General features: G+C 37.8%; 1 protein-coding gene across 9 annotated transcripts in view; it reads right to left on the bottom strand.

Annotated features, from left to right (window-relative positions):
• nav2a (neuron navigator 2a) overlaps positions 1-21,895 on the bottom strand; it is a 178,210-nt gene that overhangs the window by 112,936 nt on the left and 43,379 nt on the right. For all 9 annotated transcript variants that reach the window (XM_074665694.1, XM_074665696.1, XM_074665697.1 and 6 more), the window contains exons 2-3: positions 19,657-19,774; positions 13,054-13,106 (exon numbers count right to left, since the gene is read on the bottom strand). In XM_074665694.1, the coding sequence (XP_074521795.1) occupies positions 13,054-13,106; positions 19,657-19,774 (171 nt within the window). The remainder of the gene's footprint in view (positions 1-13,053; positions 13,107-19,656; positions 19,775-21,895) is intronic.

Raw genomic sequence — 21,895 nt, 5'->3', positions numbered from 1 at the left:
CGCTACAGTTTGAAACGTGACAACAAGCAAATGTTATAGTAGTCGCCTATATGTAGTGCGATCGGCAGCCCAGTGCTCAAAGACATGTCTGTAATGTGTAACGTCAATAAATCCTGGTTATGTCCTGCCAGTCATCTACCAATCAGAGCTAACGTAACCTCACCCTTCATTTTATTGATAGACTCTCAAGTTTGAACAGACCACTGCAGAATAACTGCTGACTGTGGGTTGGAATCAACATTAGCACAAACAGTTTAGCCCTTTAAGCCTTTAGCTCGTGCTCTATCACTTTCTGTTCAACTTTCTTTTGCTCTTCTGTCCTTTTTCTGTCTGACAGTTAGGCTCCAGTGTCCACCATCACTACAAAATCGACGGACAGCCAATCAGATCCTCCGACTCAATGCAGGTGTCATTTTTAGGGTCTACTTGACTTTTTTGTTCCACAATGCTCAGGATCTTTGAAAAAATAAAGAATGACTGTCTCCCTGCGTCCAACCTCAGCAGCAATGGCACACTACAAGAGGCCTTGCTTATGCAGCTCGACGATCTGACCAAGTTAAAGAAGAGGCAGCTTCTTAGCTTTAGCCATCAGGAGGGCCTGACTGTGTGAATGCCTGACAGAAAAGGAACATTTGGAGCAGATTTTGGCTTTAATAGCATGCATTCTTAAACTTTTGATCAGCTGATAAACAGCCTATTTCAGTTTCAAATGTCTTTTGTCTCCATTCTTGCTTTTGCATCTTGTAGCTCTACTAAAAACCTCATTAAGATCCAAATCTGCAAAATGTATATTTTTCAATTGGTTTTAAGATTTTGATCAGGCCTGTGTTAGTACTGATAATCTCATTTTAAAGTGTGGATTAGGATCGTGGATATATCTAGAAGGGAAACTTTTTCAAAATCACTTAGAAACTCCTAACCACCTCTTTAAATAATGTTTCTCTACAAAGAAAGATATAAACGTAAAACTTGTTAAGCTTAGGAATTAAGGTCTAAAGAAAAAGTTCATGTTCTTGCTGTGCTGGGTGGGTATTAGGGATGTTTGATACCACTTTAGTTCAGACTGATACCAGTACAAGTACCCCCTCTTTAGTGCCCATCGACACAGAGTACAGATTTGACTAGTATTTTTGACACACATTGTTTTAATTATCAGTGACAAATAATTTTGAATAAGACAGCAGTCACTCTGACATTAAGTGTAAAATAAAAAAAAAACCAACTCTCTACGAGTTTATGATTTTTTATATATAAATTAGCATAAGTGAAAAATAGAACCAACAACTGTCAGAGTTTAAGTAATTTTGAAAAAAAAAAAAAAAACTGGAGTGCAAATCTAAACATTTTAACTGTTAACTCTCCCTGGTCCAATCATTGGGAATGAGTATCTTTCACATTTGAAGTGATACGATACCGATGCCCAGTACCTGGCAATTGGTATCGGTACTTAACAGTACCAATTTTTGGTACTTTCTTGTGTTTATGTGGTAAAAAATATCAATTTAACATATTTATTCCTCAATTTATGACCTTGAAATGCTGTGTTCATGTCCAGCGTGGAAAATTGCCAATTCTTCCGTTCCTTCAAAGTCACAAGGATGTGTTTAGGTACCTAAACATGGTACTTTTGGTTTTACATGAATTGGTACCAGGCACTTTTGACAGAATTCAGTCGGTAACTTTAAAAGTACCGAATTCGGTACCCAACCCTATCAATCATACTGTCTGAACGCGACCTGTCTTATTTGCCGTGGGGTCAAACTGGGGCAGTGGAGCACCAACTTCCGACAAAATTAACTAACTCAACTGAAGATGTTTTTGATTATCGGCTGCTGGTACCGGCCCGATACTGATACCAGGTATTGGTACTCGCCTATTCCTATTGGGTATCATTAATTTGATCAAAGTTTGCACTTGTATGTTAAAAGTTTGCAAAATAAAAGCCAAAATATATAAATACACTAGAAATAAAGGATGCTTTTGCTGCAGGCTTCTTTAAATGGGCTTTGAAGTATGAGACAACAAGATCCACTAAAACGGATCTTGATCCTGAAACCAGCTCTTAAAGAATAATGCTATGAGACAAGTAAATGTACTTAAACTTCAGTTTCTGACACAGGAGTGAAAACATAAAGAGCAGAGTTGGAAAAGTTGACTTATGGTGCCGTGCAGAGCTCATACAAGCTCTATTCTGACTCCGTAGCTGCATGGTGACGTAGTCAAAACAGGATTCAAAGCACGCAGACTTTCGTCAGCAGAGGAGTGAACCACCTCTGCCAGTGAAGTTGCTATGACAGCAGCCCTGGCAACCTGGGCAGACTGCTGAGCTGTCACTGGACCCACGAGAGGATCTGATAGGCAGACGGGCTTTGTTCAGTGCCCATGTGACCCAAACCGGCCAAAGTAGAGCACATAAAGCAGTCATCCAGCAGAGTAATGATAGTGTGATCAAAGTTTACCAACTGTTGTTTCTGATGAGCAAACACAACCACATGATGGATATCGATACCACGCAGCTGTTCCCTCCCAGACCGCAAACAGAGGCCATGAAATGGACTGAACGACTGGCTGTGAAACGAACGATTAAAAGCTTTTAACGGAGCTGACGGAGGTTAAAGAGGTGATCAATCTTTTAGAGAATGACTTTATTACACACTGAGGCTAATCCCACACAATGTACCAATAACAGAAACCCATAAAACTAATCTAACTAATCTAAAGTCAGGGCAGATAGAGCGCGGTGATTTCTAAACACATATGAACCAGGTCTTGAATGTGGCACACTGTGGGCGGCAACCAGGAGGGTCCAACTCACTAAAGATTAATGACATGATTAGACTAATATGCACTAAATATAGCCTGACCTACAGCTCGCGCTCTGTGCTGCTCCTGTTAGGAGGTGTCTGGCTGTGAGGTGCAAAGCTGGAGGAAGAGATGATTTATATTCGACTCTGTTAAGTCTCATAGCTTCTGTGAGAGAATGTAAAGAAAACGCTACAACATCTTCATCTTTACTGCTGAAACCCTGAGAGACTCACTTCTGTCACAGCTCCACCTTCACTTTGCTTTAACGAACAGGAACGTTGTTTCGTGCAGTGCATCCAATTCCATTCAAAACATCCACATTTTCATCCAAAGTTTTTAGATCTTTAAGTTCCAGGAACTTTTTCCACATGCATAAAAGTTTCTAAAGACAGGTGTTTCTGTTGTTATGGTGTGAAAATGTCCAGTGTTTATCATGTCCACGGCTCAACAATGATGCTAATACCTCAGCGAGCAGGAAACTTCTCAGAAGTAAAAAATTGTTTTTGGATTCTTTACACTGTGCCACACTGTAAAAAACTGAAATCTTATCAATTTTTAATTGAAAATGGCTCTTTAGACTTAAAGGGACAGTTCAGTTTTTTTGAAGTGGGGTTGTATGAGCTCTATGTGACCACTAAGGACATTAGATACAGTAGAAAGTTGTCTCCTCTCCCTCAGTAAGACACAAACTGTAATCGATGGTGACGAGGAAATAGGCGCTAACAGGGAGAGACGGTACCAAATCCAAAGGCTATTTTCTCTGCCTATTAGAACTAAAATCAAAAGGTAATACCACAGTTTAAGAGTATGCTACATAAAATATTTTTTAAGTGCATTAAGTTTTTGGAAATATAAATATTTATCCGGACCTAACTAACTGGTCATGTATCCTTCCGCGCAGCGCTAGTGCGCTCCGTCACCCCTCCTCCTGCGCGGAAGGATACATGATACATACATAAATGTTTATATTTCTGAAGACTTAACTTTTCAACATCTAATACCTGATTCTGTCTCTGATTCAAGCTTCAAAACACCCCAAGCTTGTGTTTGCGTTTGAGGAGGCTCGATGACTTCAGTCCATTGATTGAGCTGAAACAGCAGAGCTCCCCCTGCTGTCACCTCCATGACCTCTGACCCCTGAAACAGCTGTTAGACAGGCTGACATATGCTGGCCTTAGAGGTGATACAGCAGAGAAGTGAGAAGCAGCAGGAATGTAGAGTATGTCCCCCTCTGAATACCACGAGCCCTTTCAAAATAAACCTCTAAGAAATGACTCCAAAGACGTTAATAACTCCAGCCTAAACTTCATTTGAGAGGCTGAACATCTGATTCTCATACTGGCCTAAATTCTGAGGTTGAAATAGCTGCAGCCTGCAGAAAATATGCTTCATTAAGATATTACAAATGCCAACCCTGTCCCAGTGAGATGCTCCCAAAATACTCTAACATGGTTATTTAAAACCTACATGGACTCGTCTTATCGCTGCTCTACCCTTTCAAAGTAGTGGTGTAAAGAAACCAACTAAAAGTATTTATTTACAGCGGGTTAAGTGGGTTTTAGGAGGATTTATACTTTACTTGAGTTTCTTTATTCATTGCAACTTTTACTTGGCTACATTAAAGAGAAAAGTACAAATAGGGGTACGAATAGAAAAAGAAATACTGGATCCCTTTCACAACACAGACGGGTCGGTCTCTACCAATCTACAATCCTGTGTTAGAATTTTCAAGGGAAAGTTGGAAAATCGTCAAATAAAATGTAATCCTTCATCGACATGTGAAGCATCAACATGGTTAAATGCCGAGATTAGAAAAGCCAAAAGCCATTCTGCTGGTACCAGTGGGCTAAAGCAGGGATCCTGCATCTTTCGACCAATCAATGGTCTGCGGCGTTGAGCGGATCAGTCCAGTCTGGCACCGAGGATCCCAAAAAGTGGGCTCGTCTCAGTTATTTGGGGATCTGTCCCGTAAAAAGTCAGTGGAAACTCCACAAAATGCACGCCAAACCAAGACGAAGCATACGTTTGCTTGGTGGAAATGCAGCCAATGTGTATCCTTGTGACTGTGAGGGAGTGGAAAAGTAGGCAATTTTCCATGCTGGACATGAACACAGCATTGCAAGGTTATATATTGAAAAATAAATATGTTAAACTGAAAAAACATATATTTTCTTGTTAAACAAATAGATATTTTTTTTACCACATAAACACAAAAAAGTACTGAAAATTGGTATCGTTGAGTATCGGTACCAATTGCCAGGTACTGGGCATCAGTACTATATCGTGTAATGTATTTATCATCTATTATATACCCACCCACCCCCTTTTTTTAAGGTAGTGCAAATATAGGGAGGGTTAGAGGGGACAAGGTTTTATGAAAATGTCTTGTAACGGTCATGTTTTGACTAAATCTTGGACCAAAATATCATTTAAAAAAAATGTTTCTTTTACTCCACTACATTTACACTGTCACAGTTGCCACAAAATAAAAGTGAATATAATATCATCTTTTAGTGGGTGACTTTGTTTTTCACTGGAGTAGATTTCAAGAAGGATATACTCACTTTTACTCAAGTATGGCTTTCAAGTACTTTATACACCACTGAAGTTTGGACTGCAGCTCAAACCAAATAAACAGGTCAAAAATCAGTTTGTGCTCATGTAGATTTTATCTCGCATTACGTATGCCTCATATCAATCAGATAGCTGAGTGTGAGGTCATCATTCACCCACATAAGTTCAATAAAATGATCCCAGTCGACACACTGATAAAGTAATCAACTATCAAAGCTGCCGTCAGCATCTCAGCATGGCGTTACGTCTAAACCACAGCATGTATCATCTTTAAGACACTTGAATGTCTTTTCTTGTGTCTCAAAGTGCTCCTGTTTCCCACGCTGCAGGCTGACGGCTGACTCAAACACCCTCAGGTAAAAGTTAACTAAAAAGTTTACAAAATGCTCTGAATAAACAGGACTCCAGACTCAGAGGGGGTAAAAAGAGGAAGCATGACACATCAAGAGACGGCGTGAGAAACTGAACACTCCTTCCTCTAATGCTAATGCACACAGCTCTGATCCAGAGGTAAGAACTAAGATAACACCTGTGTTGGTTCCTACCTGCCTGACGGTGTGATGTGTCCCTGCAGCCTCACACCTCCACCCAGCCACCGTCACCTCCTGCACCAGGCAGAGCAGCCAGCCCTCTGAACAAACACCTCCAGTCCTACCATCACAGAGGTAATTACTGAGTGTTTGTGAGTGTGTGTGTGTGTGTGTGTGTGTTAGAGGGGGAGGGTGTCAGAGAGGGAAGGAGGGCGTGTGTGTGTGAATGGGAGTGTTACGTGTCTGAAGCAGGATTTTCCTGATACGAGCTGATGTTTTTCAAAACCGTGACTGACCAGTGACGCCGTTTTCACGTCCAAACATGAAAAGTCACGAGTGTTTGCACAGACACTTGGGCTTCGAGGTTAGAGCATTAACAGCCCGCGGCGCTCTGTCAGGGTCTCGTGGAGTCTGATCATGTAGTGAGAGTGTGTGAGACAGCGTGTTCTGTCAGTGTGTGTGTTTGACTGTGAAACCGTGAGGTGAAATCTGTCACTTTCTGCCCACACACACACTCTCTCTCTCTGTCTCCTGAGGTTTCACAGATTACAGCTAGCAGCTCACCTGACATCTACCTGAGTTATTCTCCCTCTTCAAAAGTGTGTGCAGAGCTTTCAACACCTCGAGATGCACTGTTTTTCTATGCCCAGTGATAAAAAAATGATGCTCCACCAGATACCAAACACACCATGATGTAAAACCCCACACATGAGCTCCAGGTGGGTTTTTATTTCTGGCAAACACACTTTTAAAGACTAGTTTGAGTCTCATGTGGAGCACAACACGTCTGCAGTCTGTCTGTCTTTCTTTTATCCTCAGCAAACGTCTTTTGAGACTGGATTTTGGAGTCCACGGGACGCCAACTTAGCCTCAGGCGGGAGGTATCGAAGCATATGGAGCAGAACATCGAGGTTCTGCAATAAGACTAAACCAGCGGCCTGCACAAAAAAGTGTATATAAAATTCTATTTATAGTAAAAAATAAGTTTTGTGTTTGTAAAACGGTACATGTGATGTCTTACTTTTCTTATTTTTTAATACATTTGCAAAAATAGTAGTAAAATCTGTAAGTGATGAAATTCATTAAATTGCAAAAATTATGAAATGTCAATAAGTTGCAAAATTAAAAGAATGTAAAATGTGATACAATTGACAAGAAATCCAAAAATTACAAATTTTCCAAAATTTTCCAAAATTTCACAAATTTGCAAAAAAATAAAAATAAAAAGAATGTAATTCATTTTCAAAAATTTCCCAAATTTGCAAAAATGTCAAAAAATAAAATAAAATCAAAAAAATAATCAGAAGAAAAATTGACAGCTTTATTGTAATAGCTGATGCACATTAAGTTCCAAAATGCAAAAGTATGATTTTATTTAGTGTGAATTTCTTTAAACATCAACACCCTCTGTAAGAAAAAAAATCCTTATTTCAAGTGTATTTTTTACAGTTACAAGGAGCGCTTGCAAAGAAATCCAAGAGCCGCATAAAGCGCCAGGGCCACAGGTTGAAGACCCTTGATCTAAACACTCTCCCCTCAGCCCCCAGTTGATGATATAAAACTTTACTTTACATTTAAGACTCACTATTCCGCACATATTGCTGTTTTAAAATTTCACACACTTCTTCAGGTATGTGTGAGTGTGCTGTGTGTTTGGGCCTGGGCATGTGTGTATGTACAGATGTGGCTAAAACAGAATAGAAAAGATTTAGGCCATTTTCCTTGAAAAAAAAAAAAAGAACATCAAAAAAGAAGGACTACAATCTGGAGATCAACCCCATCCAGCAGATTTGGAGGACAGATCTGTTGAACCTTCAAAGTAAAATCTTTGTCTTGAGTTGCTGAAGGATAACATTGGTGTTGAATCTCTCAAGAAATATATTGACACTTTTTCAGATACATGTGCTGCTGTAACCGCTGCTAAGGGTGGAAAACCCAAACATTAAAGTTAAAGTAGATAAAAACAGAAGAACTAACTTCATCTGGTGGTGGGTGGTGCTAAGAGCAAACATCTGCATGTTTCATGATCGGGATTTGGAAGTAAAAGTTTACACTTTCAAATCAGTCAGGTGTTCTGATAATTTTGGCCTCTAATGTTTAAGTGCAGTCAGGAGTGTGTATATGCAGATCTATGTGTAACATGTATAAACGTACAAATATAAATGGGTGTGTGATTTTGTAAAATCCTCTTTTTTTTCATTTGAATATTCACTCAAATATGTTGTTTTTATTTGTATTTGTAAATACAGACTGAGTTTTAAAGCTGATTTTGGTGTCTTTAGTCATCAAGATTTTATTTTGCTGTACATGTTTTGGTTAGGAATGGAATAGAATAGAATAGAATAGAATAGAATAGAATAGAATAGAATAGAATAGAATAGATGTTTTCTCTATCCACTGTCCTCTCCTCTGATTAAATGCATAAATGAGCTGAAAAATACCTTTAAAAAAGAAAAAGAAAAACAACACTATGCAGCTGTACAGCAGATTAATGCCATCTCAGCTGAGATACTGCGCTGCATCAGCTCCAAATTTAAGCAAACAGGGGATCAAGAGCATGCCCTGATAGACGAAATGTTAAGTGATTTTTCTTTTCTTAACTGAAAGTATTATCACTTTGTGAAAACGAAATTTCCCAGCACAGACATCGGCCTGATTATAAGCCAACAGATGTATCAGTCGAACTCTTTTGTGCCATACTGTCTCTGAAAGGAGGGACTAATGAATATCTGACTTATCAAGAAAAAGTAATCACTCTCTTGTATCTAGCAGGATCCCCTCACTGCCTCTCATGTGACGGCCTTCACTGCTGAGATGTATCTGTACGGGTTTCTCTAATTCCTTGAAAACCTGAGGCGGTTGTTTTTCTGTTTTGTTGTTTTGCCAACAATGGAGGTATGAACTTCATGTTTGTTGTGTTTTGTTTCCACGATACACTGACGGGGATTGCTCGGTAGTTTTCAGCCCGTCATGAGATCACCAGCTGACACAGACGGGGATTTCTCTTCCTCTCTGTCTTACACACACACAGAAAGCAGAAAGTCCCGCGCTCTTTGATCAAACATTAACTGGCCAGTTGAATCATTAATTAAGATTATTTAAGGTCTTGTCCTACTTACCTTGAAGTAACTTCTTCATCTGAGACAAAGACTTAATTCATCCCTGGATAAAAATAAAACCATGTGCTCGAGTCATCAACCGGGGAAAAGGCTGATGGGACAGAAGCTGGTGGGAATGATGGAGTTGTTGGACGAGGGGACCTGTTTGTGTTTGTGTGTGTGTGTGTGTGTGTGAGAGTGGCATCCTGTGTGGTTTTAACAGCTCAGCGTCAACTCAACACCCTCACTCAGGGCTGAATACACACACACACACACACACACACACACACACACACACACACACACACACACACACAGAGTCAGGGAGATTTACTAGGCAGAGGAACGACCCGCTGATGGGGGTCTGTTTAACGAGGATGTGACAGTTGTAAAAACAGCCTCTTACACCGGCCCGGTTAGCAAACATGCTAATCAGCTAGCGTGAGCTCTGCTCCCATGATGATGCCACACATCTCCATGTTGATTCTTTTACAGACGGAGGTTGTTGGAGGTTAGAAGTGAAGTGCTGGTAATTGGCAGCAGCTTCGAAAGCTTTGGGATTTTAATGTGATAAAATTAAGTGAAGTAAAATCCGGCTCTCGTATCCTTTCCGCCTCAGCTGCCAACTCAAACTCTCAGGATGTGTGTGCTGCTGTGTGTGTGTGTGTGCTTGTTTTGACTGTAATACAGCACACAAAGCAGATATTTGCATAATGAGTGTGGTTGCACCTGCCCTCAGCACTGCTTGAGTGCTTCAGATTGAGTTTTAAAGATGACAAACCAGCTGAGATTATACACAGTGATCCAGAGACACTCACACAAACTGTAACATCTGAGCTCAGACCTACACACACACCCCTGAGGACTGAGTTGGACAGAGTGATGGGTAAATTAGGGCTGGGGGATATATCGAATATATTTTATGTATCGCAGGTTTTTGCATGTAAGATATATGAAACGGCTATATCACAACCAGTGAGTATAAACAGTAACCTAAATGTTTTCGGACGTCGGAATGTAATTCTCTTCAGTGATTCGCTCGTTTAACTCTCTGCTGCTCAGCTGGTGCTCCTCTCACAGCGAGCACCATGCTCCCCCGCCCACCCAGGAAAATTTTCCTGTGCATGCGTGATTTGGTATTAGGAGAGGAGAGAAGAAAGTCGCGGGTTGTGGGTTACCGGGGCTTGTTTTCTAAAGTTTAGTTGTTTACTTGGGTTTCCTTTGCTGCCTGTATGATCCCTGATTCTCTCCCAACTCTCCACAACGAGAAACGAACGTGACATGTCTTTGACTTTCACTTTTCAGCGTGCTCTGTCCCCCCTCCTCTGAGTGCCATTTAGTCACGGCAATCAGCTGTGCACTGCTCGAAACACGATGACTGTTGAGTTTGATGCTATTTTACAGCTGAATACCAAAATACTGCTAGCTGTGAAATTATCAGAAGACAAACTCAAATGCAATACAGTTCAACCAGACCCCAGGCTCAAAGACTGAAGTCACTGGAGTCCTTTCAGCATGACCAACATTATCCAGGTAGTTGATTTATGAAAATGAAAGTAATATTATCTCCAACTTCAGTTCTTGACATTTTCAAGATAAAATATAATAAAATATAATATAATATAAAAAAATAAAATGTAATATAATGTAATGTAATATAATATAATCTAACATAATACAATATAATATAATATAATATAATATAATATAATATAATATAATATAATATAATATAATATAATATAATATAATACAATATAATATAATATAACATAATACAATATAATATAATATAATATAATATAATATAATATAATATAACATAATATAATATAATATAATATAATACAATATAATATAATATAATATAATATAATATAATATAATATAATATAATATAATATAATATAATACAATATAGTATAATATAATACAATATAATATAATATAATATAATATAATATAATACAATATAATATAATATAATATAATACAATATAATATAATATAATATAATATAATATAATATAATATAATATAATATAATATAATATAATATAATATAATACAATATAATATAATATAATATAATATAATATAATATAATATAATATAATATAATATAATATAATCAGCCAGTTGAATAAAACTGAATGAATTATTTTACTGGAGCTAAAAATATGTAACTACATAAAGTTTGGTTTAAAATAAAAGGTTTGCTGAACTTCACCTGATTAAGATTTTCCTCTTTTTGCATTTAAATTTTAAAAAATCCAACAAAAAGGTCTGCTTGAATCATTATACTGATGTCATTTTATGCATAAAAGGGTTGGATTTAACATTAATATAGTGATTCAGAGGAGCAATCAGAATATCGAGATATATATCGTGTATTGAGATATAGGATTTTAGCCATATCGTGCAGCCCTAGTACCGACCAAATTCTGTCAAAAGTACAAGATACCGATTCATGTAAAATCAAAAGGTACCATGTTTAGGTACCTAAACGCATCCGTGTGACTGTAAGGGAGTGGAAGAGTAGGCGATTTTCCATGCTGGACATGAACACAGCATTGCAAGGTTATGTATTGAACAATAAATATGTTAAATTAAGAAAATAAATATATTTTTTTATATTAAACAAATTGATATTTTCAATCACGTAAACCCCAAAAAGTACCCAAAAACTGGTACCGTTGAGTACTGGTACCGTATCGCCAGGTATCAGGCATCGGTACCGTATCGTTTCAAATGTGAAGGGTACCCATCTCTACTTATGCAATGGATAGCTTTATCCAACCACTGGCCTGTAAAATTTACCCCCAACTCTTGTTCCCAAGCAATTTTAGTTTTATTAAAAAGGTTATCCCCAAAATGTATGACAACATCATACATTTTGGATATCAGAGATTTTTGATGAAGTTTTAAAACTAAAATGTCATCCAATGGCAGGGTAGAAGGGAGGAAAGGGAAACATGGACAAAGTGAAGAAATGAAATGTCTAATTTGAAAATAAATGAAGTCTGCGCTACATCATCTTTAGAATAATGATATTTGGTAATATTAGTACAAGAGTTGTATTACAAGAGTCAGGATGATAATATATTATTATATCAATATTATGTCCCACCCTTAGAGGTTTATGGCCCATAAAGGCCTCAACAAAAAGAACAAAACCAGTATCTGCACTCACGCGTAACATGAGAGGATGTAAAAACAGAGTCCAATCAAAACATGAAAGAGGAGGACCACAAAATACTCAAAAAAGAACTGAAAATCATTCTGAACCACAGCATGTCCCCATAAGTATAGTCGTGCAGGTCCGTGTGGGTATGTTAGCTTGTGATATCTAAAAGAGTTCAGGGATCAGCTGTCTTCCACATCCTCCTCAGTTGTTAACTGTATGGGTGTGTATCTGCCTCTGTGTGTGTGTCTGCTGCTTTGGGAGGCTTCGGCAGTCTGGCTGCTGGCCAAAAATAGCCCCCTCAGCTGGCACACTGGCCCAATTTACGACCCTTCACATTCAGCTGAGGGCAGCCCTGCCCCGAGCGCTGCCGGCCGGCTTCCCACAGAGAGCAGCAAACTGTGAAAACACTGAAATCCCACCAGCAGCGCTCCAAAGAGAAGCCCACTCCACTTTCTGCTAAATGTCACAGCAGACACAATAACATCACAACTGTCTGCAAACATTTTCTTTGTCATCGGCGCCGATCTCTGCCTGCTTTCGCTCCCGGAGATCAGAGGAACGCCGCCTCTTTTTCATGTGTAACAAGACGAGGCCAGTGTGGCCCCCCAAAAACCAAAGCCTGATGCTTTCAGCTGCCAGGAGCCTGAGCCAGAGGTTTATCGGGCTGCAGCCCACAAAGAGACCACAAAAGTAAAAATAAATGGACCAAGTTTTCAGCAGTGACTCCTGCGAGCAGCTCCCAGAGAGGGCCGCAGGAGTCTCTGGGATCTGACATCAAAGAGGCGTGGTACCCCGCACACAAACACAGAGAGGTGAATTTCACAACGTGCTGCCAAAACAAACATCAAGGGTCACTCACCATCTGAGAACGGCTCTTTGGACAGCCATTGATGTCGTCGATCTTCTCGTTGGCTGAGGAGAGACGGAGAAGAGGAAGAATCAGAGACGAGTGAATAAAAACTCTTGAATGTAATCCGCTTTTATTTCCAGTGGGTATCCGCGTGTGTGTGTGTGTGTGTGTGTCCACAGACTGTGGCTGACTGAGAGGAGAGCAGAGGTGTTCACACCGGTGACTCTGACCCCCCTCACGCTTCACACCCCTCCCACTGAGACATGAAACACTATCTGGTCACAGCAAATGGGAATGAGGCCGCTGGGGGCCTGACAGAGGTGTGTGCTGTGCTGCTTCTTTTTAAAGGGAGGCGTGTTTGAGGGTGTGTGTGTGTGTTTGTGTGTGTGTGTGTGCTGTCAAAGATTCCTCTCGTCTAATAGAGGCCCAGCCCACAGCAGCTGAGACACGGTCATCAGCTCACAGCTGACAACTGTGCCAACAGCACGGCCCCCTGCACCAGGAGGCCCGCTGAGGCCCACGACGCAGCTCCGTGTCAGGGCTTTGTGCTGTGCCACCTACACTGTGAGAAACTGTCTTTACAGCTCATCAACACTGCTCTATCCTCTAATATGACTCTTCCTATCTCCAGCTGATGCTTCCTCAACTTAAAGAAGATGATGTTAGACAGGAACTCCAAAACCGTTTGGATTGTGACCTCTTAGAAAAAGCGATGACGACTTTTGACCTTTGACCTTGCTCTGTTTTTATCTTCTTGTTTACTGTTTTATCATCTCTTTAGTTTAAACAAGTATGGTTTGAAGACACATATCAAAAATATAAATCAAAAGAAAGATGTATTTTTTTATTCAATTCAGTCATGGGTTTCAGTGAGGAGCAAAGATTTGTTTGTTTTTGTGATCTTTTCTTTTTTTCTCAGATCACTTTCACTGAATCGTTCAAGTAAAGATTTTATGTAGGGCAGTTATAAATCATGTGATCATATGACTCTGGATGTGATTAAGGTTTGAGAATCATGTAGTCATTTTTTTCTTTTTTTCTTATTCAAATCACGCCATTTTGTCCCTTGTGGCATACCGTGGATAAGCTCTGCAACATCTTCCTGTTTCCTCCTGCTTCCATGGTGGGAAAATACAACACCACCGTACTTTAGTTATGCTAAATGACAAATACAGAAAGGAAAAGTTCTTAAGTAGCATTTTTTAGGATGAACACAAAAGTATTGCTGCGTTTTGGAACGCTGACATCACGCAAGCCCATTCAACAGTCCAACAGTACCGTCGTTACGATTGTGGTGGTCTACCATGTTGAGCTTGTGCTGCTGAATCTGCTGAATCCACTGACTGTCTTTAACAAAATGAGCATCTGTTGCTCCACTTCTGCTCTTAGCATTCACCAATACACCAGATGATTGACTCCACTCTACTTCAGTGGAGATCTACCTAAAGACGTTTCTTGACAAGACAGTTATAGTGCCACCTACAGGTCTGGCATGCTTACTACAGCGATTTCAGATAAATTATCTTGTAAATGGGGCCTAAGTTTGAGCAACCACCTTTGAGCTAAGCATACAGGTGCAGCTCATCGGACAAATGTCAGGAGGTTAATGCATCACAAAAAGAGGCCGAGAGCTGATTTAGGAGTTGTTGAACGCACCATTTCTACTGCCGCTCCTCAGTAAGGAAAGCAGCTATTGGCTATTTTAAAAGTCGCCAGAAGCCACTAAATGGCATCATCACTAAATTTGCAAAAATTTGTTGTGTGTAGCTGAAATGAGTGGGTAAAGTTTTCAATAACTCAAGAAAAACGTGCTTCAAAAAGTCATTCAAGTGGTCTAAAAAAGTCATTAAAAACAGCAACAAACGAGCAAAGTTGGCAACACTGATTGACACTAAATCCTCTAAAGGTACTACTGCATGTATCTGAGCTTATCACAGTGTTATCTTTAAAAAGATAAAGAAAAAAAATCAACACTTTGTTTGACTGAGTAAGCAGTTTTCAGCCTGAGTCATGGTGTCAAACCACACTGGCGCAGCAGTGCAGTATTCAGCTAAATTATACATCTAAGAGCCAAGATCTTTTAGTTTATTTTATCTCATGCATTTGATTCTGAAATCAGAGCGTAACAATTCAAATGTATTGACAATATGGAATAAAAATGCTTAAAAAAGCAATTTATAAGAATGTAAACATATAATAAAAAATGTTTGAATACCAAACTGAATATTCTATTAATTTATCTATTTTTTTAAACTATCCATTTATTTATTCATTCATTTTAACTGGATTATTTCCCTTTTTATTTACTTTTTGTTTCTTTTTATTACTTTTTATTATTTATTTATCTATTCTTATTTGTATTTATCTATTTTATTTATTTATTTATTTACTTATTTATTTATCTATTTTTTATTTTCATTTATTTCTCTATTTCTATTTATTTATTTACTTATTTATTTTTAAAAAAAATATTGGTTTGATAGCTGTATTATCAATATTATTTTTTATTATTATAAGTATTATTTTTACGTTTTACTTTTTATTTTTATTTTATTTTTTTTCTGTCCAATTATTAGTGATAAAGAACTTTGGAGTGAAAGATAAAGAGAAGTTTTAAGTGATTCCTAACAACTTAGAATAAAATAAAGTACCAGGGTAAACATCTCAGAGCGGTCTGAACGTTTAATAACAGCTTAAGAAAGTGTATAAACACATTAAAATGATTGATGGTTGAACATTTTGGCAGACTTCGGTTCGTATGCTTCCTGAAAACTGCACAGTGTGGTCACACCCTCTGAGACTTTAATTTTACGTTACACATTTCAACTTCAAGCTAATTAAGTGAGACCAAGTGTAAAAATAACACAAGCAGAGACATTAAGCTGCTTTGATTCACACAGTTAAAGTGACAAACTGCCGTCAGACTTCATAAAGAGGTCTTTAAGAAAACCAAGACATCAAACTCCAAGTAGACTCATCAGAACTTTAAAGACGACCTTCATGTGCAGTTTTTCCTCCTCTATTATTATCCAGACTGTACGTGTGAGTAGGTCAAACAGTTAAACAGGTGCCACATCCGGCACCAGCAGGCTGCTCCAGTTTCACTGATGATTGTGTGGTGTGAAGTTTTCCCAGCGGAGGCGGCAGGCGGCGAGGCGAGGAGGCAGCAGAACAGGTGAGTGGTTGCTGCTTTAATATTAGAGCTGCTCAGCTGTTGGGATGTAGATATTGTATGGACTTGGAATAGAAGTCTTTAAAGGGATAATAAGCTTTTAAAGCTTATGTGAGATATTTATATCAGGGTATTTGAAGGTGTTACAGAGAAAAACAGGCTCCATGTTTTTCACTGTAAGGTATGATGAGAGAAACTGAGCCCCTGAAGCATGTGATGTTATTGAATCCTGCTTACAGTAGATAAAGTCCCCTCTGAACCTGCTGATGTGATCTAACCGTACCAGAGGAGTCACATGCTGCAGCTACAGTAGGAGAACAGTGAGAGCCTTCAGTCTGCAGGATGAAGCTGCTCACAGCGCGCTGACGGAAACAGAAATGTGGGTCAGACTCATGAGGAAGTGCTACGAGCAGAGAGTCAGTGACGCGCTGAGTCACCGGTCAGCTGGTGGCGGTCTGCTCCAGCCTTCAGGCCGAGGGCAGTCAGACCCAATGACAAGACTGATGATGATACAGAGGAGCACGAGGGTCAGACACACGGAGGAGACGCCCACTTTTACTACAAGCAAAGATGATAAACATCTTACTCAGTTCCCCTCCTCTTTTTACACTCACATGGCAAAATGCCTAAATCCAACTTTTGTCTAATTTGTTGTAAATTGAGCCATAATTTCTAGACAAATCAAGATATTACACCTTATTTGAAGATAAAAGACACCAAAAAATAAAATTAACTATCATGATAAAAATATGCTCCTAAAATTTCTAGTTAAAAAAAGGTTGTACTTCTTTCCAGAAACCTACTCAGCCCTTACAGTATCAGCAGCTGTTTTTACTAGTCTCAGTCAACAAAGTCCTTATTTTTATCCTTGAAATAACATATTTTATCAATAATGCCAGAATTTTGTAATTTGAATTGAGTGTAATGAGAAATTATGCAAGATTTGATTTTTTGTCAGTGCAACATCAGGACTTGGGCCAGACGATGAAGCGGAAGCTACGGTCCTTTTAGCAGTTGCACGACTGAGACTTTAGACTTAATTGTCATTGTACACTAACTTTCTGTGCAATACTACAAAACAAAATATAGTATATACGTCGATGACCTGCTGAAGGCTCGATACCAACATGCTGGGAAGTTTCTTTAAAGCTCTACATGACCATGCTGTGTCAACATGAGGAGTTTTGTTGCACAACACAAGAATGTTTGTCTTGTTTCTCCTGACTTTATCCAAAGAGCACCTTAAGCTAAAACTTTTTGGGGTCCAGGATGAAAACATTTTTCTTTTTTCTTCTTACACTTAAAGACGCTATGAGGAGGATCTGTTTTAATTGGACTGCAGTGCCACCTTCAGGTCTGGAGTCTCACGCACACTGTTGTAAAAATGTGACTTTTAACTAGGTGTGTGTTTGTTTTGGAACACATTTTTTTTTTCTTTGTCAACTTTTTGCTGGATACAAAGCGACGAGGTAAGGTATTTATCAGTACAGTTATGTAGCACTACGGTTTGAAACATGGCAACAAGCAAATGTAAGTTTGTACCGTACATCAGTAGCGGTCTATATGTAGCGCTACAAGCAGCCTACTGCTACAACATATCTGTAGGCTGACGTGACAACAAGCTAACTGTCAGTTCGTACAGCAGTTTAGCAGCCGTCCGTACATAGCTCTGAAACATGTCTGTAATGTGTAACGTTAGTGAATCCTGGTTATGTCCTGCCAGTCATCTACCAATCAGAGCTAACGTAACCTCACTCTTCATTTTATTGATAGACTCTCAAGTTTGAACAGACCACTGCAGAATAACTGCCGATTGTGGGTTGGAATCAACATTAGCACAAACAGCTTAGCCCTTTTAGTCTTTGGCTCGTGCTCTATCTCTCTTCTGTTTCTCTTTCTTCTGCTCTTCTGTCCTTTTTCTGTCTGACGGTTAGGCTCCAGTGTCCACCACCACAACAAAATTAATCACAGAAATCGTTTTCAGCAGAGAAAAACACAGATCTCTCTTCAATAACTTTGTCAGCTGGTGTTGTCATAGAGACCAATTGGGAAGCTGTGAAGAAGCATTTCGAAATTACCTATATATTGGTGCTGATAATCTTATTTTAAAGTGTGGATTATGATCAGGCAAAGATTACTTTGATACTCCTCACAGCTGCTTTAATATGGTAGGAAAATTAAGTGGTTGTAAACTTTTCAGGGAAACAGATCAGTGTTTGAGGAATGGCTTTGATTTATATGTAGAAGACAACATGGAACAAACTTTTAATTTAGTGGGGACAACTTGAACAGAAAAAAAGTCAAATATTTTCAAAATTTAAATAACCTGTAAAAATGTCAAGAAAAAAATAAATTTCAAAAAGTTGCAGATGTTTAAAAAAAGAAATTAAATGGATTTACAAAAACTTTCAAAATTTTTGAACTAATACTTGAATTTAATAATGTTTACTGATTAAAATGCTCAAAATATTGTACTTTAAATTAAATTTAAGGTCTTTACAAATTTTTGAAAATTTGAAAAGTTGCTGAAATTTTTTTAAATTATTAGAAAATGTTTTTTGAAATATTTGCAATTTTTTTAAACCTCTCTTATATTTGGGTTAGGGTCATTTCTTTTTCTTTATTTTCATTATTTAAAGGAAATAGATAAATTTAACTTATTTAACCTTTAACAGTCAAATGATGAATCACTCATTTTTCAAGTTTCCATTCCTCTGATTTTGTTTATTGTGTCAGGTTTTTAGCGGCTTACTGTGTTTGGTTAGGTAATGTAGTTTATCTCTTTTGGTGCAACCTGTTTTATCTTTAATTCAAAGATTATGTATTTTTCTAAAAATATTCCTATTGTTTTTTAGATTTTCTTTCTCTATATATATACTTGTATAAATGTAAATTTTATATTTTAACTTTTTCTTTATTCTATTTTACAGAGTGTACAGCTAGTAAATCTGTATTATGTTATTTTCATGTTAATCGTTGCACCAACACACCACATCAAATTCCTTGTTTGTACAAATGGACTTGGCAATTAAACCTGATTCTGATTCTGAATACGATTAATGTTAAAAATCTCTCACACATCAAGTTCCTTTAATTCTGTCCTATAAATGTAGAAAGTTTTAGGAGCAAACAAGCATCAAACTTTTCGAACACACTCCGAACAAATCTGAGATGATTGATTCTGGGTTGTGAGGAAACTACTCATGTGCATGATAGTGAAAGTATATCTGCAGGATTTACCCTGAAAAAGGATTTCCTGACATCAGATCTCAGAGTGATTCAGTTCAGATCTGCAGCATCAGCTCTTTATTTGGTCTTGGTCTTTAGTTGCTGGGGTTTCTCGTCCCCTCACAGAAGTTGTGACTCCTTCTGTTCCTAGAAGGTCAGTCGACTTTCCTTTCCCTCCCACTGACTCTGGAACCAAAAGTGTGCTTTCTTACCTACGACCTGAATGATCTCAGCCAGCAGCACTCCATCCGTGACGTCCGTTTGCAGGTCCTTGATCAGACGCTTGTGTCCTGACTTGGCAAGGTAGTGGTTGGCCCAGTCCGTGTAGATCTGCGGTCACACACAAACACAGCGTTCAGTTTGGAGCCAGTGAAAACAGAAATCCCGTCCAAAAGAGAAGGGGAGACCTGGTCAGGTCGTCCACGTGTTTCAAACTCCATAAACACTTGAAAACTACAAAAGCTAGGAATTGTTGGAGCAAATTTACGACTCTAATAAAATAACAACATGGTTGAATGGGAGCGGAGTAGCCCTCTTTCTTTTGTTGGGGCTCCGATCTGGCATATATCCGCGTGGTATTCAAATTGGGGCCATTGTGCTCAGCCAGGGCATTCATCTCTGAGCGCACGGCGGCTGGTTTCAATGGGCCGTGCTGACATCACTCTCTGGGGACAGAAAAGACCCTTCACTGCCTGGAGGGAGGAGGGGAGGGGGGCAGAGCACGCATCTGAATAATCTGAATAGCTTCCTTCATAATTAGTCGCCAAACTCTTTCTATTTTACTCTCTCCTTCTCCCACATCAAGAGGAGTGAGTTTCTATTTCTGGGAGATCAAAAAAGGCACTCCAAGGTTGGAGAGAACATTATTCCCAATAAAGGAGTTATTTTAGAGAAACAGATACTTCACGTCTACAGTCTCTACTCCTGCAGCATCCCTGAGCTGCTCTGTGAAATAAAGGGACTCAGTTTAACAAGAGGAACTTCAGAGCAGCTTTTCTCCCACAGGATCTGAAACCTGCATGACAGCTCGACTGGATAAAGACGACTCCTCCTCTACAACCCACTCGTGTTTCTACAGGAACGCTGTCATGTCAGACTGAGAAAAAGACAGTAGAGGAGGGACAACCAGTACATTTACAAAACCATGTAGCTGTCGTTACTCTGGAACAAGGGTCGGCAATCTTTACTTTGATATAAACCATTTTACCTCAGCTCACCTGGATTGAAGTCACTCAGGAGCCACAAAATCTATTTTATCTTCACGATAAACATTATAAAGTGTATAAAATTCTACACATAGTTCAAGTGAATTTAAAAAAAAAAATAGCAAAAAATTCTGAAATGTAAAAACTTTGCCAAAAACATTAAAAAAACGCAAAAATTACCAAAAGAATTTTTTTTTTTTTTTAAAATTAGAAATTTGTTAGTTTTTTTTTAATAAAATAAAAAAAAAACTTTGCCAAAACATTGATATGTCAAAATTTCCAAAAATTAAAATTCAATTTTTGGAAAAAAAAAAAAAAAATCAAAAAAATTTATGGAACCTTAAAAAAATGCCAAAATTTCCCAAAATTGATTTTTTTTTTCTCATAAATTAGAACTTAATGGGTTTTTTTTTTTTAAAAGTGACAAAAAAATCTGAAATCTAAAATCTTTGCCGAAACATAAAAAAATGCCAATTTTCCAAAAATTTAAATTCAGTTTATTTTTTCAAAAATCAGAAAAGTATTGGGGATTTTTTTCAAAAATCTCCAAAAAATCTTGGAATGTAAAAACTTTGCCAAAATAAAAAAAAAAAAATGAAATTCAATAAATTTGCAAAAAAATTGAAATGTTATGAATATGCGAAAATTGAAAAGCACTTTGAAATGTTATGGAGTTGCAAAACTTTTAGAAAATTTGTAAAATTCAAAAAATTGCAAAATGTCAAAAAAAAAATTAAAGTTTTAAAATGTAAAAAGTGTCAATAAAGACTGAAATTTCAAAAAGTTGCAAATGTTTTAAAGAAAATAAAATTTCAAAAATTTGTTAAAAAAATAAATTTCTGAAGAATACTAAAAATTATATTTTTTGATAATGCTGCTCATAATGTTGTAATTGAAATTTCAAGTTTTTTTCAAATTTTTGAAACTTGAATGTTTGCTGAAATTTTAGCAAATTTATTTATTTAAAAAATATATATTTGCAAATTTGTGAAATTTCAAAGTTTGAATAAAACAACTGAGACATCGCATTAAAAATTAAATAATTCAAGAATCTGCTCTTTTAGATAATAGTTCACGAGATTTAAACTATATATAGAATTTCATACACTCTGCTGTGAAGATAATCAGCTCTACTACACATAAAAATGCATTCATGTCTGAAACTGAAAGTCTGATTATAAGTTTTTCTATAACACCACATTAAGTAACATTCAGCCAAGTTTCACTCTGAAGAGAAGCAGCTCTT

This window comes from Halichoeres trimaculatus, unplaced genomic scaffold, assembly GCF_033239565.1.
Source record: "Halichoeres trimaculatus isolate MK-OKI-2021-1 unplaced genomic scaffold, fHalTri1.1 fHalTri1_scaffold_3, whole genome shotgun sequence".
NCBI lineage: Eukaryota > Metazoa > Chordata > Actinopteri > Labriformes > Labridae > Halichoeres > Halichoeres trimaculatus.
Note: the sequence above shows the minus strand (reverse complement) of the source record. Positions and strands in the feature narration are given on the sequence as shown.